Source organism: Lacerta agilis, chromosome 1 (genome assembly GCF_009819535.1).
Source record: "Lacerta agilis isolate rLacAgi1 chromosome 1, rLacAgi1.pri, whole genome shotgun sequence".
NCBI lineage: Eukaryota > Metazoa > Chordata > Lepidosauria > Squamata > Lacertidae > Lacerta > Lacerta agilis.
The window spans coordinates 86,095,904-86,113,308 of NC_046312.1; the positions used below are offsets into that span (position 1 = coordinate 86,095,904).

The following is a 17,405-nucleotide window of genomic DNA, read 5'->3' on the forward strand; positions in this document are numbered from 1 at the left end:
TCTGAAAATGTTTTCTTCCCTGAGAAGCAGATTTCCTTTTTTTTCTGCTTCATTCTCAGGGCAGAATTCCCTTAGAATTTTCAGTGTGGGTGGGGTTTTGATCTTACCTTATTGTTGTGGGGTGTCTGTGCAGTTTATTTCCAGTAAACATTTCTCTAGCACTCTGCAGCCTCCCCTGGCTGCCTGCCCTACTTGATCTGATAAAGCCCCCATGGGAGGAGTGTCCTTGTGATGTCTTCCTCTGGACATGGGCACCTGGGAAGGCTGCAGTGTGCAACCACTGGTGAGATGATTTGTAGAATGAAAGAAAGAACACTGACAAACACTGACTGGCCACCTCAAAAGGGAAGATGAGCGCCACAAAAGCCTTGCACCCCCACCCATGAGCACTTCACTAAAGTTTCCTCTGTCCTTTTTATCATTTTCAAATTCATTTTCTTTCCTCATTATTTGACAGAGGATGATTAAAAAAGACACACTGGAGAAGTCATCGGCACAGCACCAGAGATAGAATTAGGGAGGAGGGGGCTAGATGAATCTCATTTGCAATAAGATGTTTGCCAACATTATAGAATGTGTGTTTCATCAGGAAGCACTATTCAGTATGATGAAAAAGATTTCTTGCTCAATTTCCTGGCAGATGTTAACTTCTGTGTTACACTCCCCCTCCCCATGTAACATGCACAAATACTTTCTTTTATAGTTTCCTCTTTCTGTACATAATCCCCCCCCCCCCCGCATCCAACTCTGGCCTCAGACTGTGGAATCCAGTAGTTTTTTTTTCCCATTTATCTGATGTCCTTAAGCATATTTAAAATTAGCATGGGAACAATATCTGTTTAGGGTTTTTTTGGTCTCATTTAATCTCTTAAGAATAATAATAATAATAATAATAATACATGTATAATGAAGTGGTATCTTTTCTTTACTTTGCCTAATGCTCTTTAAAAAAATTAAAAGACCAAAAAGCCAACATGGGACTGTGCATATTTTGTGCAAAAATGCACATTCTGCACATCACTTGCTCTGCATCACAAGAGCGGAAGCTGTGCATGTAGAATATATTATGTAAACAAAGCCTATGTAAATCTTAATTTAATTTATGCAGTTCTGCAATATATATATAGATGTGAAATAAAGAAAGTTCATTTGAAAAATTGAAAATAAATAAATAATGCATTTGTGGATGACTTATCCTCTTTTGTAAGCGTATGAAGATATATCTATTTTCAGCAGAAGGGTGCTGCTCCTTATTCTTTCTCTCCTTCCTTCAACACCCCCTCTCCCCCGAAGGAAACATAATAACAAGGAATCCATTATTACTGGCTATGTACTTTTCAGGGATGGATTGCACCTGGCAAAGTTATTCAGGGAGAAAAGTTTTTTTTTTTTTTTAAGGCACACATTTGCTAGGGATAATTCCAGTCCTCTCCTGAGAACTTTCCCAAATGCTGGATTCTATCCTGTGACCGCTCCTCTCCCAATTCCTGAATGGCTTTGAGAAGGTTGAAAAAAGGAGATGTATTTGCCATATGGCAGTACTTGTAACTACGTTCCCACATGGAAAAGGTCAGCTTGGCTTTCTCCCAGTGAAATCAGATACCACGTTTGTCCCCCTTAGCTGAATCCCAAAAGGGAGACAAAAGCAAGCTGCCCTCTCTTTCTCCTTCAATTAATCCATTCTGCAAAAGATACTGTGTTTATGTGTTTCCTTCTCCATTTAGTATCAGGCAGCTACACGGATAACCTGTGGCGGTAGCTTTTCTTTTGTTGGTACCATACGTAAGTTTCTGCCGGCCACTTGCTGGAAACTCTTCAGCAGGAACAGCTTAGAGCTCAGGAGAGCCTCCTTTTCATAACTCTGTCAACAGTCAGTGGCTGTCAGACTCTCTATATATAGAAATGGAGGGCTCCTCCCTCCTCAGTTTAGAGAGCACACTCTAGTTAATTTGCACCCAGAAGATGCCTTCTGTCCTGGGATATGGGAAAGTGTGTGCATGAATGTATCACCCTTGGGTGGTTGCAGGGTATTAAAACGTCTATATTTTAATTAAGGGAATGGAGAAGCTACATTAATTCCTTGGTGTTCCAAATGAGCTTGAAGAATGATTAAGGAGATTTCATTGAGCCAGGGGCGGAGGAAGGGGGGGCGGTGGGGGCGGGTCACCCTGAGTGTCACCACTGAAGGGGATGACAAAATGGTGGGCGGCACTCACCGCGGGGCCTGCAGCGTGCCCTAGCCACGTGTCTCTCTTGGGAGTGACGTGGTGGCTTGGACGCCCACCGGCTCCGCACTGCCCCAAATGGTCCATCCGCTGCCTCCTACTAATCGGGCTGCTGAGTGGGAGGAGGCAGGTAGACTCCTCAGAGGCCCCGCGGAGCGTCCTGCCCTGGCTGGCCCCACCCAGCAGGTGGCTGGTCCTTCCTCTGGGTGCAGGTGATGCGTGCCGCCACAGGCGCCCGATCGGTTGGCTCCACCACTACATTGAGCTTCTCTAAACAGTGGGAAAGACTTCTACTCTTGTTGTTGTTTACTTAGGAGCAATAAGTTCCACTGAATTCAGCATGGTCTTCCAAAGTTCAGTGCACATAGGATTGTAGCCTTGCAGCAGTGTAGCACAATTCTGAACACACTTCCTGAGTCTAAGCCCAATTGAAGACAATGGAACTTAGTTTTAAGAAAACATCATATTGCACTGCTATGAAATGAGGGGCCTCCTCATTTCATGGCATTTCATCCCTTTCCCTCTCCCTCTCCCTCTCCCTTTCCCTCTCCCTCTCCCTCTCCCTCTCCCTCTCTCCCACCCTCATCTTATTTATCACATTTGCTCGGGAGGGTGTACATGGGGTTATCCCATTTTTAATCTTCATAGCAACCCTCTGAGGTAGGTCAGGTTGAGATTTTGCCCAAGTCCATCTAATATGGGTCCTGAACCCAGGTCTCTATTGTCCATGTACAATAGTTTCTCCTTTCCATCCCACTTGCTTTTGTTACTATTAGTTGAGAATGTTTCAGACAGTAGAGGTGAAATAACCAGCTGTTTTACATGCCATCTTTTCCATAACCACTGAAATATTAGTAGGCAAATCTTTCTGGTGGCTTTGAAGGCCTTCTTAATTTAAAGTGGCTTCCTTGTTAGGAGCATCTGGAATCTGTTCTGGTGTTTTTAATTTTGCTGAGCTCTTGAAAGATGCCCAGTGGCTGCATTCAGTGCTGCACTGGGAATTTATTTAAACCAGAGATGGATGAAGCATGAATGAACTGCAGCTGGTCTGGCAAGCCCAGGAAAGGGGTGAGAGAGTGCACAATGGACAGATTGAGGCATAGATGCAACAAAAGCCACATGTTCTTAAAAGAGGACACTGCGTAATTCCTTGAAGTGTTCACATGGTTTGTTGTTAGACTTGGCAAACGTAACATTTCATGCCAGTTTTTCCTGAAATGTCACCTACTATTTGAAGAAGTGTAGCAGTTATTTAAGAGGGCGACCTCTGACTGTGGAATGTGATGTCCAATCTACCTTCAGTGGGTTTTGCCACATTTGTTTTATTTATTTCATTTGTGTATTGCTTCCCATGAAACACCTTGAATCAATGAACAATAGAAATAGATATAAAAACAAAGTTCAAGTCCAGTGCAGGTAGAGTCTGGGATAAGAATCTCCACGTCAAAAGGCTTGTAGAAAACAGAGGGTCTTCAATAGATGCTGAAAAGGCAGTAGAGACAGTTACGATCATTTGATTTGATGCTTTCAGCTCCCGTTAAAGAATTAACTCTTCATCATGTCCTTTTGGAGGAAGTTAATCTGGATGAGATTAACTATGAATTGACATCTGCTTGCTCTATTGTACTATGGATGTTATTTTAATGTTGGCTTTAAATTGTTTATTAGAGTTTGGGACCACCTTGTGATCATAAGTGGTGTACAGTTGTACCTTGGATCCCGAACGCCCTGGAACTTGGACATTTTGGCTCCTGAACGCTGCAAACCTGGAAGTGATTGTTCTGGTTTGTGAATGTTCTTTTGGAACCTGAATGTCCAATGGGGCTTCTGCGGCTTCTGATTGGCTGCAGTAGCTTCCTGCAGCCAATCAGAAGCCGCAATTTGGTTTTCAAACATTTTGGAAGTAGAACAGACTTCCGTTCGATTTCCAGGTACGACTGCAATGGGAAACTGAATGAATGAACATGGACCACTTTTGCTGTGGGAAGATGGTTATAGTTTATATAATGTGATGAACTGCTAATGGGGGTGTAATGTGGTTTTATTGTGTTTAGTGTTTTGATGTTTTTGTAATTGATATTTTAAATAGTTAATATTTCCACCAGCCTTTTAGATGGAAAAGCCAAGGTATGAATGCTTCAAATAAATAAAACCAATCTGTATGGGCTAGGTTAGGCTGAGTAAGGATTTGTATCCCATGGTGTTTACTGGACCCTGGAGTCAATGGGACCTTTCCTTCTGGTGCAAACAGCTGATTCCCCCTCTCAATGTGCCAATGTCCTCCCTCAGTGTCTGTGGGGTGACAGGCGGCTGCATTTGGTGTGAATTTGTGTCCTGAAGATTGTTCCTTGACTTCCAGACACTTTCAGTGTGGGAAAAACTACTGACCCCTGCTAGTGCTCTTTCAATTGCTAACATGGATTTAGAATCACAACTCAATATTATGTGCTCAGTATTACTGAATGGTCAGATTATTTCAATTTCATTCTAGAAAAAAAAAACTTTTTTGACATTTGACCATATAAGGATGGATTTAAAAGAGTTTCTCCTTTGGCAGAATGACAAGGAACATTTTTTATGTTGGAAATTGCCATTGCAGATCATCCCCGATTGTGTAATAAAATGGATACTTAAAAGCAATGTTAACATGATATTGGCTATTGCCTGCAATTGATCTCAATATTTACAAACGATTTTGTTGAACAACTTAACTCTGTGTGAATGGTATATACCAGGCTTCTTCAACCTTGGCCCTCCAGATGTTTTGAGACTACAGTTCCCAGCCTCCCTGACCACTGGTCCTGCTAGCTAGGGATCATGGGAGTTGTAGGCCAAAAACATCTGGAGGGCTGAGGTTGAGGAAGCCTGGTATATACACATGTAATGAATGGTGGGGGCAGGGAGAGGGGAATAGGGGGTTCTTTATCTGCATTTACTACTGAAAATGCATGAATAAAGACTAAGAAAATTACGCAACATTCATGCTAAATAGTGGAATTTCCTTGCTTATTGCCTGTTAAGGATGCTGCTATACTAATGCTTATTGGAGTCTTTCCATGCTCAAGATTTATGCAGCTTGTAGCCAAATTCACTCCACTGATGCACAAAAGAGCAGTACTATCAGACTTGGTGTAACCCTGAAGTATTCACACACACAGAGATGATTTTCTTCTTCTTCAGGGAAACCCTCTTGAAATTCCCTCTCTACAAACTCTCCAGTTCTGTAATAACTCCTGTGTAGGGAAAGGTTGAATGAATGTCTATTGATTCCTACTGACCATCTTGCCACTTTAAAATGTTTCAGTAAACAATTGCAACAGTTGCAGAGTGTTGGCATCCTGAGCAGAATGCATGTGAGCTGTAGACGACTGTAAAGATAATTGGTCCACTAATTAGCATGGCTCTGGTGTTCAAATGATATTTTTCTCCCTCCCCCCCACCTTCTTCCAGTCTCGCATTGCTAAGCGGGGAAGGAAACTTGTAGATTTCGACAGTGCCAGGCACCATTATGAATCTCTACAGACTGCAAAGAAAAAAGATGAAGCTAAAATTGCCAAGGTAAAGTGCCCTTGACCAGATATGACATCCTAAACCACCTCTCTCTCTCTCTCTCTCTCTCTCTCTCTCTCTCTCTCTCTCTCTCTCTCTCTCCTTAACTAAATAATTTAGGTTATTGTTGGTGGCTTTGTTTTTCAAATATGAAACTACTACTCTTTATTTTCAGTTAGAAGAAAGTATAGTATTAATATGTTAATGTCTCTAGCTATATCCTTTTTCAGAGCATTTCATAACAAATAAACTAACTTTCTTTCATCAGAGAACGTATCCTGTTACAAGTCAAAAAAGCAAATGGTAGAACATACACAATTCCTGAAAAATGTGATTGAAAAGCAGTGCAGAAGCTGACACTTTACTGCACAGATGGTATGTCAACAGGTGCCCGTGGCTGTACTGAGATGAAGGAATTAAGCAAAGGAAGAAAGGGAAGTCTCCGAAGGATGGAGGCTGTTCCTTGCAGCCTCAGTAGGGAGAATGACTCCAGGAGCTACCCTTTCTTCATGGTCTCCTTTTCTTCTCAATTGTCAAAGCATCTAGGGCTTCTGGGTGAGCCCAAACTCTTCTGATTGGACAAATCATGTCCTGGGGCCAGACTGAAATGTCAGCTAGCAGCAGATTGTTCCCAGGCCCTAGATATGCTCTTGGGTGAGAGACTAGATTGCATTGTCCTCCTTGAAATAAGGAGCAGCTCTGTTTTCCCATCAAAGGCCACTTCAAGTGTTATTGATGAAGCAAATCGTGGGTGTTGTGTGGGGTGATTTATGAGCACGGTATCAACACCTGCTTAGAAACTGGGTTTCAGTATCTTCTTGATTCACCTTCTCTTCATAAACGTTCTCTTTGCTCTGAAAGGGATAGACATATAATTATTGGTGGATAATTCTTCTATTCTCATACTTATGGCCTTCTTGTATATTTGCTATCAGCTTTTTTTGTTTTAATGTAACAATGCAGAACACAATCTTATGCATATTCACATGCAAGTGCCACTGTATTCAGTGAAATGTAAACTTTTGCGTAACTGTACACAATATTGCAGCGACTGTATTGATTGATGCCATTTTTCCTTCAGGGGAGAAAAGGTGAAACAGATCTGTAGTGTCAAGGGTTAGCACTGTTGTACACCTGCCAAGGTCACCCACCTCAGAGGGGGTCCATTAACAAGAGCTCAGGGACTTACACCTCTGTTCCACCATTTCTGTGCTCACATCTTGTGGCGTGCATGAGTGATGTGAGCATGTCATGTGGCATGCACTCATGGCAAGTGTATGTCACTGCAGGATATTGAGGGGCTCCAGCCCCCTCCTTGAAAATTTTGGTGGTGGCAAGGCTCCTTGGCCCTCCTATCTGGAGCCCATGGTGGCAGTGTGGATGTAGACTCACAAAGAGAGCAGGGGAATGTCTGTACCAACCTGATGTTTAAAGGCACAGGAATCACTCTAAAGAGCAGACTTCGCCAGCTGTGTTTTATAATGTGACGTTTAAAATAAAAATGCTGCAAATTCTGAATAATCTGCATGGCTGTAATAATGATGTCTCCTAATCCTGTCTTTTCTTAAAAGTTGCTGGTGTCTCACAGAGGGGGGATCCATCTTCCTCCAAGCTGGGTTTTGTTGCTGTCTAAATGACTAACAGTTTCTTCTCTGTTGCTCTCTGCAGCTGGAGTGCTCGTAAACTCTGTTGGCCTTGGTGTTTTCTGACCCACACCATGGAGCATTAATTACTGCTAGACTTGGCATGGCACGTAGGATTCACTCTTTGACTTATCTCTTAATGCTTCCTTTCTCTCCTGTTTGCCAGGGTTTGTTGTCTCAGCCTGGCCTGATAACCCTCTTACCGTTTGATATATATATATCTATATATTTTAAAAAACAAAGTTCTCAAAATCTGTCCCGTTTGTTTTCTTGTCTTTGTTTTGAAAAACGCTCTCACACAGCCTGTCTCGTTGCTTGAGAAAGCTGCGCCTCAGTGGTGCCAAGGGAAGCTGCAAGCACACCTCGTAGCTCAGACTAATCTGCTGCGGAACCAGGTGACAGCCGAGCCTACCTTGCTCTCTAACCCTGCATGCCCTCTCCCTGGCTGAACCCCTCTGCTGTGCTCTTCACCCTCAGGCAGCATTCACTCTACTAAGCATCCTTGGAAGGCACTCCCTTTCTCCAAAGAAGTTTCAGTACGTTGGAATACAAATGTAATACAACGAGACACCACCAAACAAACTTGTATTTTATTCTTAGAGCAATGTTTTGTTTTGTTTTTTAAAAAAGACTGTGTAATTTTCCAAACTTGTTTTCTTTGTTGGCTATTCCTGCTGTTAAACAAATTTGCCACCAATAGTATAGTGCAATGCCAGCCAGATTTATGGGACAACCAGTTAGAGGATAGGTTGAAAGGTGTTGGGTTAGCTCCACCCCTGTCTTAGCCTCACGACCCAATGCCCTAAGGACCGTTTCCTCCACACATATATGCCAACTGGTGGTAGTTAATCAGGAATGATGAGTTGGTTATGGAGCCTCCAGTTGGTGATATTTGGTACGGTGCTTCTTGTTTCTGAGACATTACATGGATGGATGGCAGATAAGGTTGATGTTTAGGTGACATGCAGATTTCTTCTGCTTTTCCCTTCTCCTGTCACTCAGGTGCTTTTCCTGTCATAAAAATCTTCAGAAAAAAACTTCACAGCAATACCTCCTCTCCCCATTATGCTCAAAAACGCCCCGGTCTCACTGAAACGCCAACCTTCTTGCTGCTTTGTCCATGGTTCCCATTCCACAGCCATTCTTCTCCTTCCCCATAAACTGGCCATTAATTCATGAGAATCTCTCTGCTTGTGCATCCCAGGGATGATTGCATTGATGCTTCTGCTACCTCTCTTCTTGTCGCTCATTTGGTCTAAGCGTGTGACAAGCTGGGGCAAAGAGAGTCCCTTTTCCTGAGTCTCCCTTTCTTAGATTGCCTGGAATATCCTTTGTCAGTTCCTGCTTCCATTTTATAGATCTTAGAGTTGCAAAGGCACCTCCAAGATTTTCTAGTTCACCCCCTGTCATTCTTGGAATTCTACTCCTGCAGCATCTTGGATGGGTGGCAATCCATCCTCTGCTTAAAAACCTCTAATAAAGGAGAATCCCCCGCTTTCCAAGGGAATCTGTTTTATTGTAAAATAGGTCATTAATTTTCTGCTTTGTCTTGTGGTTTGGCTCCTACCGTCTGGAGCAACACATTTATTTCATCTATATGACAAGCTTTCCGATATTTGAAGATGGCTATCATACATCTAATTTTATAATTCAGCTTTCTCTGAAGTCCAGAGGTTTTGTAACTGCATCTGGAGCAAGCTCTAGGAGGGCTTGTACATATTTCCACTCCTTCTGCAGTGGATTAGAAACAGGACTGAACTCTGATGAAGCTTTTCTAGCTTCTAGTTTTCCAAAATCATCAGAAGAGCAGGGGACAGTTGCCAGTTAAAATGTAATCCTGGCAATAATCCTTAAGATTCATGGACTGGTTTGGGAGGGAGTTCTGTAACAAACTAATGAAAGTCACTGGACACCAACTTGTCAAAGGAGAGGGAAACTTCAGCCTCCTTATTGGAAACCCTTCTGGCATAAGGCATTCCTGGGAGTGGGGAGGGGAAGATAGATGACGCAACTGGCAGATGAGGAACTGAGCAACAGAGCAAAGAAAAAACTCTCTTAAAGGACTGGAGGACAATAGCTCATTAGCTTGGCTGGAAGTAACCACATTTCTTGTATGTTCACAAGGAGCTGGTCACTGAGTTAATTGCTACTTACAAATTTGTAGTTACATCCATGTACATTGGTGTATACACTAAAGTAGCGGTGGCTAACCTGCAGTCTGTGGGTCATAGTTTTTTTTTTTTGCCCCTCCCTAACCTCTCTCTCTCTCTCTCTCTCTCTCTCTCTCTCCCACTCCCATCCACACAGACACCCCCACAGCTCCCATAGGTTCCCTACTGTGATACCAAGAAGCTTGCAAATCAATGGAATTATGTGGCCATCCAAGCTCCGCTTTGTCCATTTTTCCTCTGACAGGTCACTTGCTGTGATTCTGTTGTGACAAAAGGTTGTTGTGCCCCCACAACTTTGTCCTTAAAAATAAAAGGGGCACACCCACTCTTCGGTAAAGCTGGTTTTGATATTCTGTCCACCTTCAGAAGGCTGACCACGGGTCAGTGGATCCCTCTGTCTTTAAATGGTTAGCTACCCCTACCACAAAAGCTAGCATTTGGCTACTCAGAACTTTATAGGAGGCTGCTGAAATGTTTGGGGGCAGCTTCTAGAATTAGCTCTCCATGCATTTGTTGGTTTGGGGATTTTATGTGTTTTACTAGGTGTGTGAAAGGCTGCAAAATATATCTTTAGGCTTGGCCTAGTCAGAACAGTCTGGCTTCAGTGAACTGTAAAGACTTCAAAACGGAGACTTCCAAATCTTTAACTGTGTTACCAGCTTCTTGGTTTACTAGAGATCTTCCTCTGATGTAAAGTTTAAAAACAAGATCAAAAGGATTTCCTTTGCTTCTTTCTGGGCTCTGTGTGTGTGTGTGTGTGTGTGTGTGTGTGTTTGTGAGTGTAAAACTGCCCACTTTGCTGCATCAGGTGATACTTAGCAGGCTGTTGACAGGATTCAAACTCTGATTTAGTCCTACTTCTTCATGTACAAATTGCCTCAGTTTGTGCAACATCTTAAGCCTGTCAGCTACTGACCCATGGGTTGGACTACATTCCACAGAACTTTCCTGCTTTCTGCTATCATTTCAATCTTTTAAATCAGAGTCTTAAAACGAATACTTCGGTGTAGACCGAGGCCCCTTTGCTCCTCAAGCAGTTAAACTTGGAATGTGGACCCTTTAAAGATAAATGTGGGAGATGAGCTTTTTGAGAGCTATGCCAGAAACAAAGTTAATTCTCAAGCAGCATGTTCTCTTCTGGAATATGTTCAGATTTGAGGGTGATGGGTGGGGTGGCAATGGATAGAGACTGATGCTGACTGCTTAGGACAGCAAATTCCTGCCTTCCTACAACTCACTTGAAATGCTGCTGACTAAGAAGCAACACGGAAGCCTGCTTCATGAAACAGGCCCAGAAACAGCACATCTCAAAGTGAATATGGCAAGCAAGCTCCCGAAGCTTGCTGGATAGGATATGCTGCCATTTCATCTTGCTGAGTTGGGGGCTTTCTTAAGAGGGGTGAAATCTAATCAAATCACACTGGAGTCTAATATTTGACTGAATTCTGAAACCCAGTGTTAAACATCTGCAAGCAGGTTATTGAGTTGGAAAGGTGAAGGGACCTCACATAGTTGGCAGCAGGCCTTAAAGGATGCTGTTTCTTGATCACAAAGCGCTGTGCCTGTATTTTAAAAAAGGCAACACAACAATAAAAAGCAACTAGAAGAATTAATCTCCTAAAGATTAGTTAGACACGGGAAAACCAAGAAAAGCAGATGACTGACACAACTGCTTTTATGTGCTGTTGTATACATTATAATTTGGGCATTTAAGTGTTTCAGGCAGGGGTCTCTTTCAGCCTTACTTGGAAATGCCAGGGATCGAACCTGGGACCTTCTTGCATGCAGAGCAGGTGATCTCCCACTGAGCCAAAGTCCTTCCCTGTGGATAGGTGTGCCTCAAATTCCATTATGTATCAGTTTGCTTTGAGCTTTCCAAGGTGGCAAATTATTGCAAATATAAATGTTTGGTTGGGCAATGTCATCTGGCTGCTTCTGTGATGCCCACGTGATCCTCCTCATGGGAAAACCCTCGAATCTTGGCCGGACCCCCAACTCTCTTCTTGCTTTTATCTAGAGTGAATGTTGCCTAGGGTGCTTCTTTGTTAGTGCATTGGGATGTCATAATAAGTACACACTTGTATCGATTGCTTTTTTTGATTCCTTCAGCTGTCGAGCACAAATGGTTCTACCTGCCAAGAGTATAGAAGCAGTTTAGTACAGTACTAAGAGACAAAACGATTTAGCAGACTGCTAAAGTTAGCAGAATTTCACACCATAATCCTACTTCTGAATTTTGGCCTATGATCGATTTAGTCACCCCTAAACTGAATTTAATTTAGTTTTCTTGACGTAAAGATAGCTCTGTCTTTTGCTTCTGCCTGTCTGCCCAGAGCAAAAGTGAATTAATTAAAACATTGATTCAGGATAGCTTTATAGTAAACACCTTGTGTAAGAAATACAACTTCTAATATTACTAATATAATCTATGTTTTAGCAACTAAAAGTTTATTTTTTATATTAGCATCCTAGACCACTGCAATCTCCCTTGTATTTGTTGGCAAGGACAGGAAGTCCAGAATACAAGCCTCCTTTGACAATACAAATATCCAGAGGTTCATTCCATGACAATGATGCTTTCTATAAGCGATCTATAGAGGCTTGTGGCATTGTGACATTTTTGCTCTTGTGGTGGAGTATGAGTAAGTTGCTTGCATTTTTTCCTGTTAACACAAGCTGCTGAATAGATAAGACTCGAGATTCATTGTTTATCCCAGCTGTGCTAGGCTTTTTGCTGCACCAAATTACATTTATGAAACAGATGCATTATAACTGTGCCAGTGAGAGCTCTGATGGTGCCAATTGCCTAATAATTTCAGATTCACACTCAGACAATTATTAGAGTATCCACCACTTTCCTAGAATTCCACTTTCTTAGAATCTGCAGCTACACATTGGCATTCTCACCACTACTGGGGAAGAGTGAAAGGCCATGTAGAAAATTAAAAAGTATTGTGATAAAAATAATAAAGGGAAACACTGAACGGACTGTGAGATTGGGGTTAATTTAGATTCGGGATCCTAACTGGAAAATGTTTGGAGAAGGTGACCAAGACTCTACAATGGAAATCATTAAGAGTCAGGGAAATTAATCACAATTTCCTGCAAAGATAAACTGAACTTGCAGTGGGTGGGGAGTGGAAGTGTCATAGTGCTCCTGGAAAACACTGGGAGATTTCTAATAATACCCTTCAGTCTGAATTAGCACCCTGCTAATATCTTTGATGTTACTTCATAACACAATTGTTCTCTGTGGGGAGCAGGTCTTGCACTTAAAATATTTAGCCTGGGAGCTATTTTCATGTGTGTGAAATTCTACAATGTAAGGAAGCAGGATTTTGGAATTCTACCATAGAATTGCTTGTGAAAACCCACAAATTTCTATGATCACACTGCTTAGATTACATGGATGGGTAACACAAATCTAAGGCATAGAGTGGCTTTGGAAGTAACACAAAGTAGCACGATGCAGACATTGAGGAACAGGAAATGCATGGGACAGAAACTCTCTGCTTCCTCAGCATCCACATCACATCTAAAGCCAGTCTCAGAGGTCACTGGCAGTTTCTTCCACTCTGATTATTCGGGGTTGCTTATGCCAGCTCTAGGCTGCAGATGAGACTCCTACACACGCTCTTTACAGAGGTGGATTGTAGGGTGGATGGGAAGAGGCTCTTGGGCAGTAGATCTATAGAAACCCAGTTCTTGGAATGCCCTAGTCTTGACCCACTTACAGAGCACGCAGCAACAAGCTCATGTAAGCCTTCCCCCGAATTGTACCCCAGAGGCTGTGCATATCATTGCCCCATCCTTCTTCTCTAGGCTGAAGAAGAATTAGTAAAAGCCCAGAAAGTGTTTGAGGAGATGAACATCGATCTTCAGGAAGAACTGCCTTCACTATGGAATAGGTAAGCACATGCAGTAGTTTACAAATTACGTTCATGGGGTGTGTGGTTGGAGGGGAGGGGTAAAGATACCTGTATCTTGACTGATTCCGGCCATGATGTATTGGTCCACTCAGTTCCTTTTGGTAAGTGGAAACTCGTAAGGTTCAGTTCTGCTGAGCATTATGGCTCTGCGAGTGAATAATTGGAAGAAAACCAGCTGCCCATGTCTTCAGTAACTTATATTATGTTTCATTTTCCAGTCGTGTTGGTTTCTACGTCAACACATTCCAGAGTATCGCAGGTTTAGAAGAGAACTTCCATAAGGAAATGAGCAAGGTAACAGTGGGTGACATTCTTCCTCTTCCCCCTTTGGGGACGATTGATGCTAATCTGGCTTCCCCCCCATGTCTTTCCTCATTCACTGTAAGAGAGGTGTAGCTATGTTAGCTGATGGTGCTCGGGGATAATGGTACCATTTCCCATTGTTATTAGGGCATTTCTGGTGTCTCCCTTCATGATGTTACAGAACAGAAGCAACTTGCTGGGTGGGGTCACAACATTAGCTCCGTGGCTCACTGTTTCTTACCAGAAGGGGAGCTGTGGGGCAATGAGGAGGCTGGCACGGTGGAAGTGTCCCACTAGGTGCTCCTAGTGGTGTGTTTGCACCGTGCCAACCTCCTTACTACCTTATCCACCCCTCCTCTTTCCAGTAAACACCAACAACCCACTTGCCGGGAATCCAGCATGGTAGCTCTGCCCCTACCTGACCAGCTGCTTCAGTTCCAGAGCATGGTCAGAAAGCCTACAGTTCAGCAGCCTTGCTGAAACTTAGCAGCTCTGCATGGGAGCACCATGTCTATTTCATTGAGTTTCCCTGGGGAAGAATAGTGGGGCATAAAATGCAATTAAAATAAACCATCATTTCATTTGGCCCTGGTCCCTCATCCTGTCCCCACTGCATCTGTCTTTAGCTATTCCTAGTGTGTTCTTTCAGCCAGCTCGTATTTCTTCTGCTTTGGAAGAATGAAGCTACAGTATTTCCATTTTACTTGTGTGAGCCTACCTGTTAGTGAGAAGCCTTGATTTATACTATTATGGCATAGTTTGTTCTGTCAAGCTGATGAATTGGTACCAATCCATAAAGGGTTTTCGTTTAATGTCCAATGCATATAGTTACATAGGCCGTGCAGTTGCCTCAGAATAATTTAAATGCCTGCATGTGGAATGACGACGGTACATCTTCTCCTCCCCTGAATTCTGCACAAATCCCAAAATAGGGAACCAACAAGTTTAAGGTTCAAAGCAGCGAATCCAGAATAAGACAGGGCCAGACGAACTAGTAAAATGTTGCTTAGCTGTGATGCATTCATCCAACACATTTGGACAGCCTGTTACTACTCGGTAACAAGATTTTGTATCCCAATTTTCCCTGTTTTGGCAAAAGATTGTGTGTGTGAAAGGTCTCTTTCCTTTGCAGTTATCTACATTTTATTAGAGCCAGGGGGAGGTCGGTTGAATTGCTGCTGTGGCAAGCACATGGCTGCCATCAACCCCCCCCCCCCGCCACAGCATGAACACTAAGTTTGGCCTAGCATCTTGTTTAGTGACAAACTGTGGTTCCATAGCAACCAAGGCTGCTGCAGTTCCAAGCAAGGCTCCTGGCTGCGGATGGGAAGAGAGAGCAGAAAGAAGGCATTAAATTGCAATGAGGAACAAAGGCCCTGTGTTGACACAAGGGCCCATAGTAGTGGAAGTATGTGATAGAAGGGGCAAAGGGGGAGAAAAGGCAGGAAACAGTAGAAACACGAGCTGAATTTGTTTCCTTAATGAGACACAGGCTTTGCTTATGCAGCACCTGTTTCTGGAAGTCAAATGATGCTCACAGGACTTGGTGCTTTCATTTTCTGTGACCATGAATCAGTGGGAATGAATGGAAGACCATTTCCCGTAGCCCAGTTCCTGGGTCATAATGTTATGGGTGGGGAACCTTCAACCCGTGGGCCTAATTAGGTCTACTGGAAACTTCTGTAGCACAGTTGGTGTCAGAGAACTTCCTCTAACACTGTAGCACAGTTGGTGTCAGAGAACTTCCTCTAAGCACAGCTGATTGGTGCTTATAGGAAACCCACTGACACCTGTACTTATAGCAAGCCCCAAAATGGGACTCGCCAGAAGAGAAAGTATCCTTTTGCATTGCCAGCTTGAACTGAAGCCAGTGATGCAAAAATCTCTCTCTCTCTCTGTTGGTTGAAGTTGTGTCTGCAAATGGGTCCTGTTTTGTTTTGGGTCACCTGACATCATTATGACACCAGCCGATTGATAGGTGGGAGGCCCCGCCACCTGTCAAAATGGCCTGTGGGGTATGTTTGTGTGTGTGTGTGGGGGCAGGATTTGACCCACTGGCCAGATCCTGTTCCCAACCCATCCTCTAGGTTTTTATGCATTTTTTTATATATGCTCTTGTATAAAAATTATGAGCTTAATTCTTTCCTTTGTTGACCTTCTATTTATTCATTTTAACGTTTTTCTTTTCAGCTGAACCAAAACTTGAATGATGTCCTTGTGAATCTAGACAAAGCACAGGCAACAAGCACCTATCCTGTTAAAGCTCAGCCAAGGTTAGTCATTACTATATCTAGCATTGTGGGAAGGTGGGGGGCAGGCCTGTGTTTGTGTTTGTCTTATTCTCTTGACTACGGTCTCCAGTGCTACACTGGTTGTTAATCTTCTACCCTGCCAGCCCAAGAATTGGCCCACTGAATACTTTTCTTTCTGTGTGCTGTTACAGATACAGCAGCCACTGTGAGGGCACCATCTCCCATTACACACCCAACATCACATGGTTCTTAATGTTTGTTGACTATGATGATTTGTGCACCCTTTTATATAAAAAATAGTGTGTTTTGTTCAAAAGCAACATTTTGAAAAACAGTAGTGATTGAAGGGAAGGAAAGGGGTGGGCAGCATAGGAATGGTCAGAAGCAACAAACATCTCTCATGCTTTTTATGAATGGAGTTCTCAGTTATGGTTGCAACCTCCTTTTTCTCTGGCCCTGCTCCTATGTTTTTAACAGCAGACTGACATGCAGAAATTAACCACTGAAGCTTTTCCTGGTATGTCATACAGTGGTAAGAACATTAAATTTCTTTGTGTTGGACTGTTGTTTTAAAGGCACTAGAGCAAGTCCACTTAACAAACCTTTGGCACAATACCCTTGTTCTTGTGTCCTATTCATACTCAGCCTGTAGCTAAACCTAAGTATGTGTACCTGAACTAATCACATATTCTTTCCCTGTTTCACCCCTGCCTCCTCCCCTTTCCTCCCCTCCTATGTTTTTCCTCCCTGTGTCAAATTTTAGATTGTAAGCTCCTTGGGGCAGACACTTGTTCTCTTGTACTCTGTAAAATGCCTTGCACATTGATGGTGCTATATAAATAATAATAATAAAAATTAATAATAATAATAAACCTTATTCTCAGCTCTGGGGCTAAAGGCTGGCCCTTTGAGCTCCTTGACTCTGTTCCTTGCAGTCCATATTGTTAAAGGCTGAGGGACCCTGTGAAACACATGTTAACACACTTGTATGTTCAGTAAAAATGGATGGGGTTCAGATAGAAAATTATTGAGTTCTGCAGTCTTGAGGGATTAATACAGTTAAACATATATGGTTTATTGTCAATCATCAATATGAGAGCTGCGTAGCTAAACATACAAAGCACAGTTTTTTTGTTCTCTTTCCGCTCTGCATGCAGCTGTGGCATTGAACCACACAGTGATTGTATTTAGACAATCATTATCTCATCTTAATAAGCCCACAATATTTATGAGCCTTTTTGCACATTCATCCCCTTCACACCTCCCTTTGAAGTCACTTTTCAGCAAGTTGTCTGAAATGGGAAAGTATAATTACCAGCTTTGGAACAAGGCA

General features: G+C 42.8%; 1 protein-coding gene across 26 annotated transcripts in view; it reads left to right on the forward strand.

The window, feature by feature from the left end:
- BIN1 (bridging integrator 1) overlaps positions 1-17,405 on the forward strand; it is a 108,722-nt gene that overhangs the window by 59,810 nt on the left and 31,507 nt on the right. For 21 of the 26 annotated variants that reach the window (XM_033161636.1, XM_033161645.1, XM_033161692.1 and 18 more), the window contains exons 6-10: positions 5,676-5,783; positions 7,720-7,812; positions 13,411-13,496; positions 13,736-13,811; positions 16,011-16,093. In XM_033161636.1, coding sequence (XP_033017527.1) covers positions 5,676-5,783; positions 7,720-7,812; positions 13,411-13,496; positions 13,736-13,811; positions 16,011-16,093 — 446 coding nt within the window. The remainder of the gene's footprint in view (positions 1-5,675; positions 5,784-7,719; positions 7,813-13,410; positions 13,497-13,735; positions 13,812-16,010; positions 16,094-17,405) is intronic. The other 5 variants (XM_033161671.1, XM_033161720.1, XM_033161761.1 and 2 more) reach the window with 1 other exon arrangement.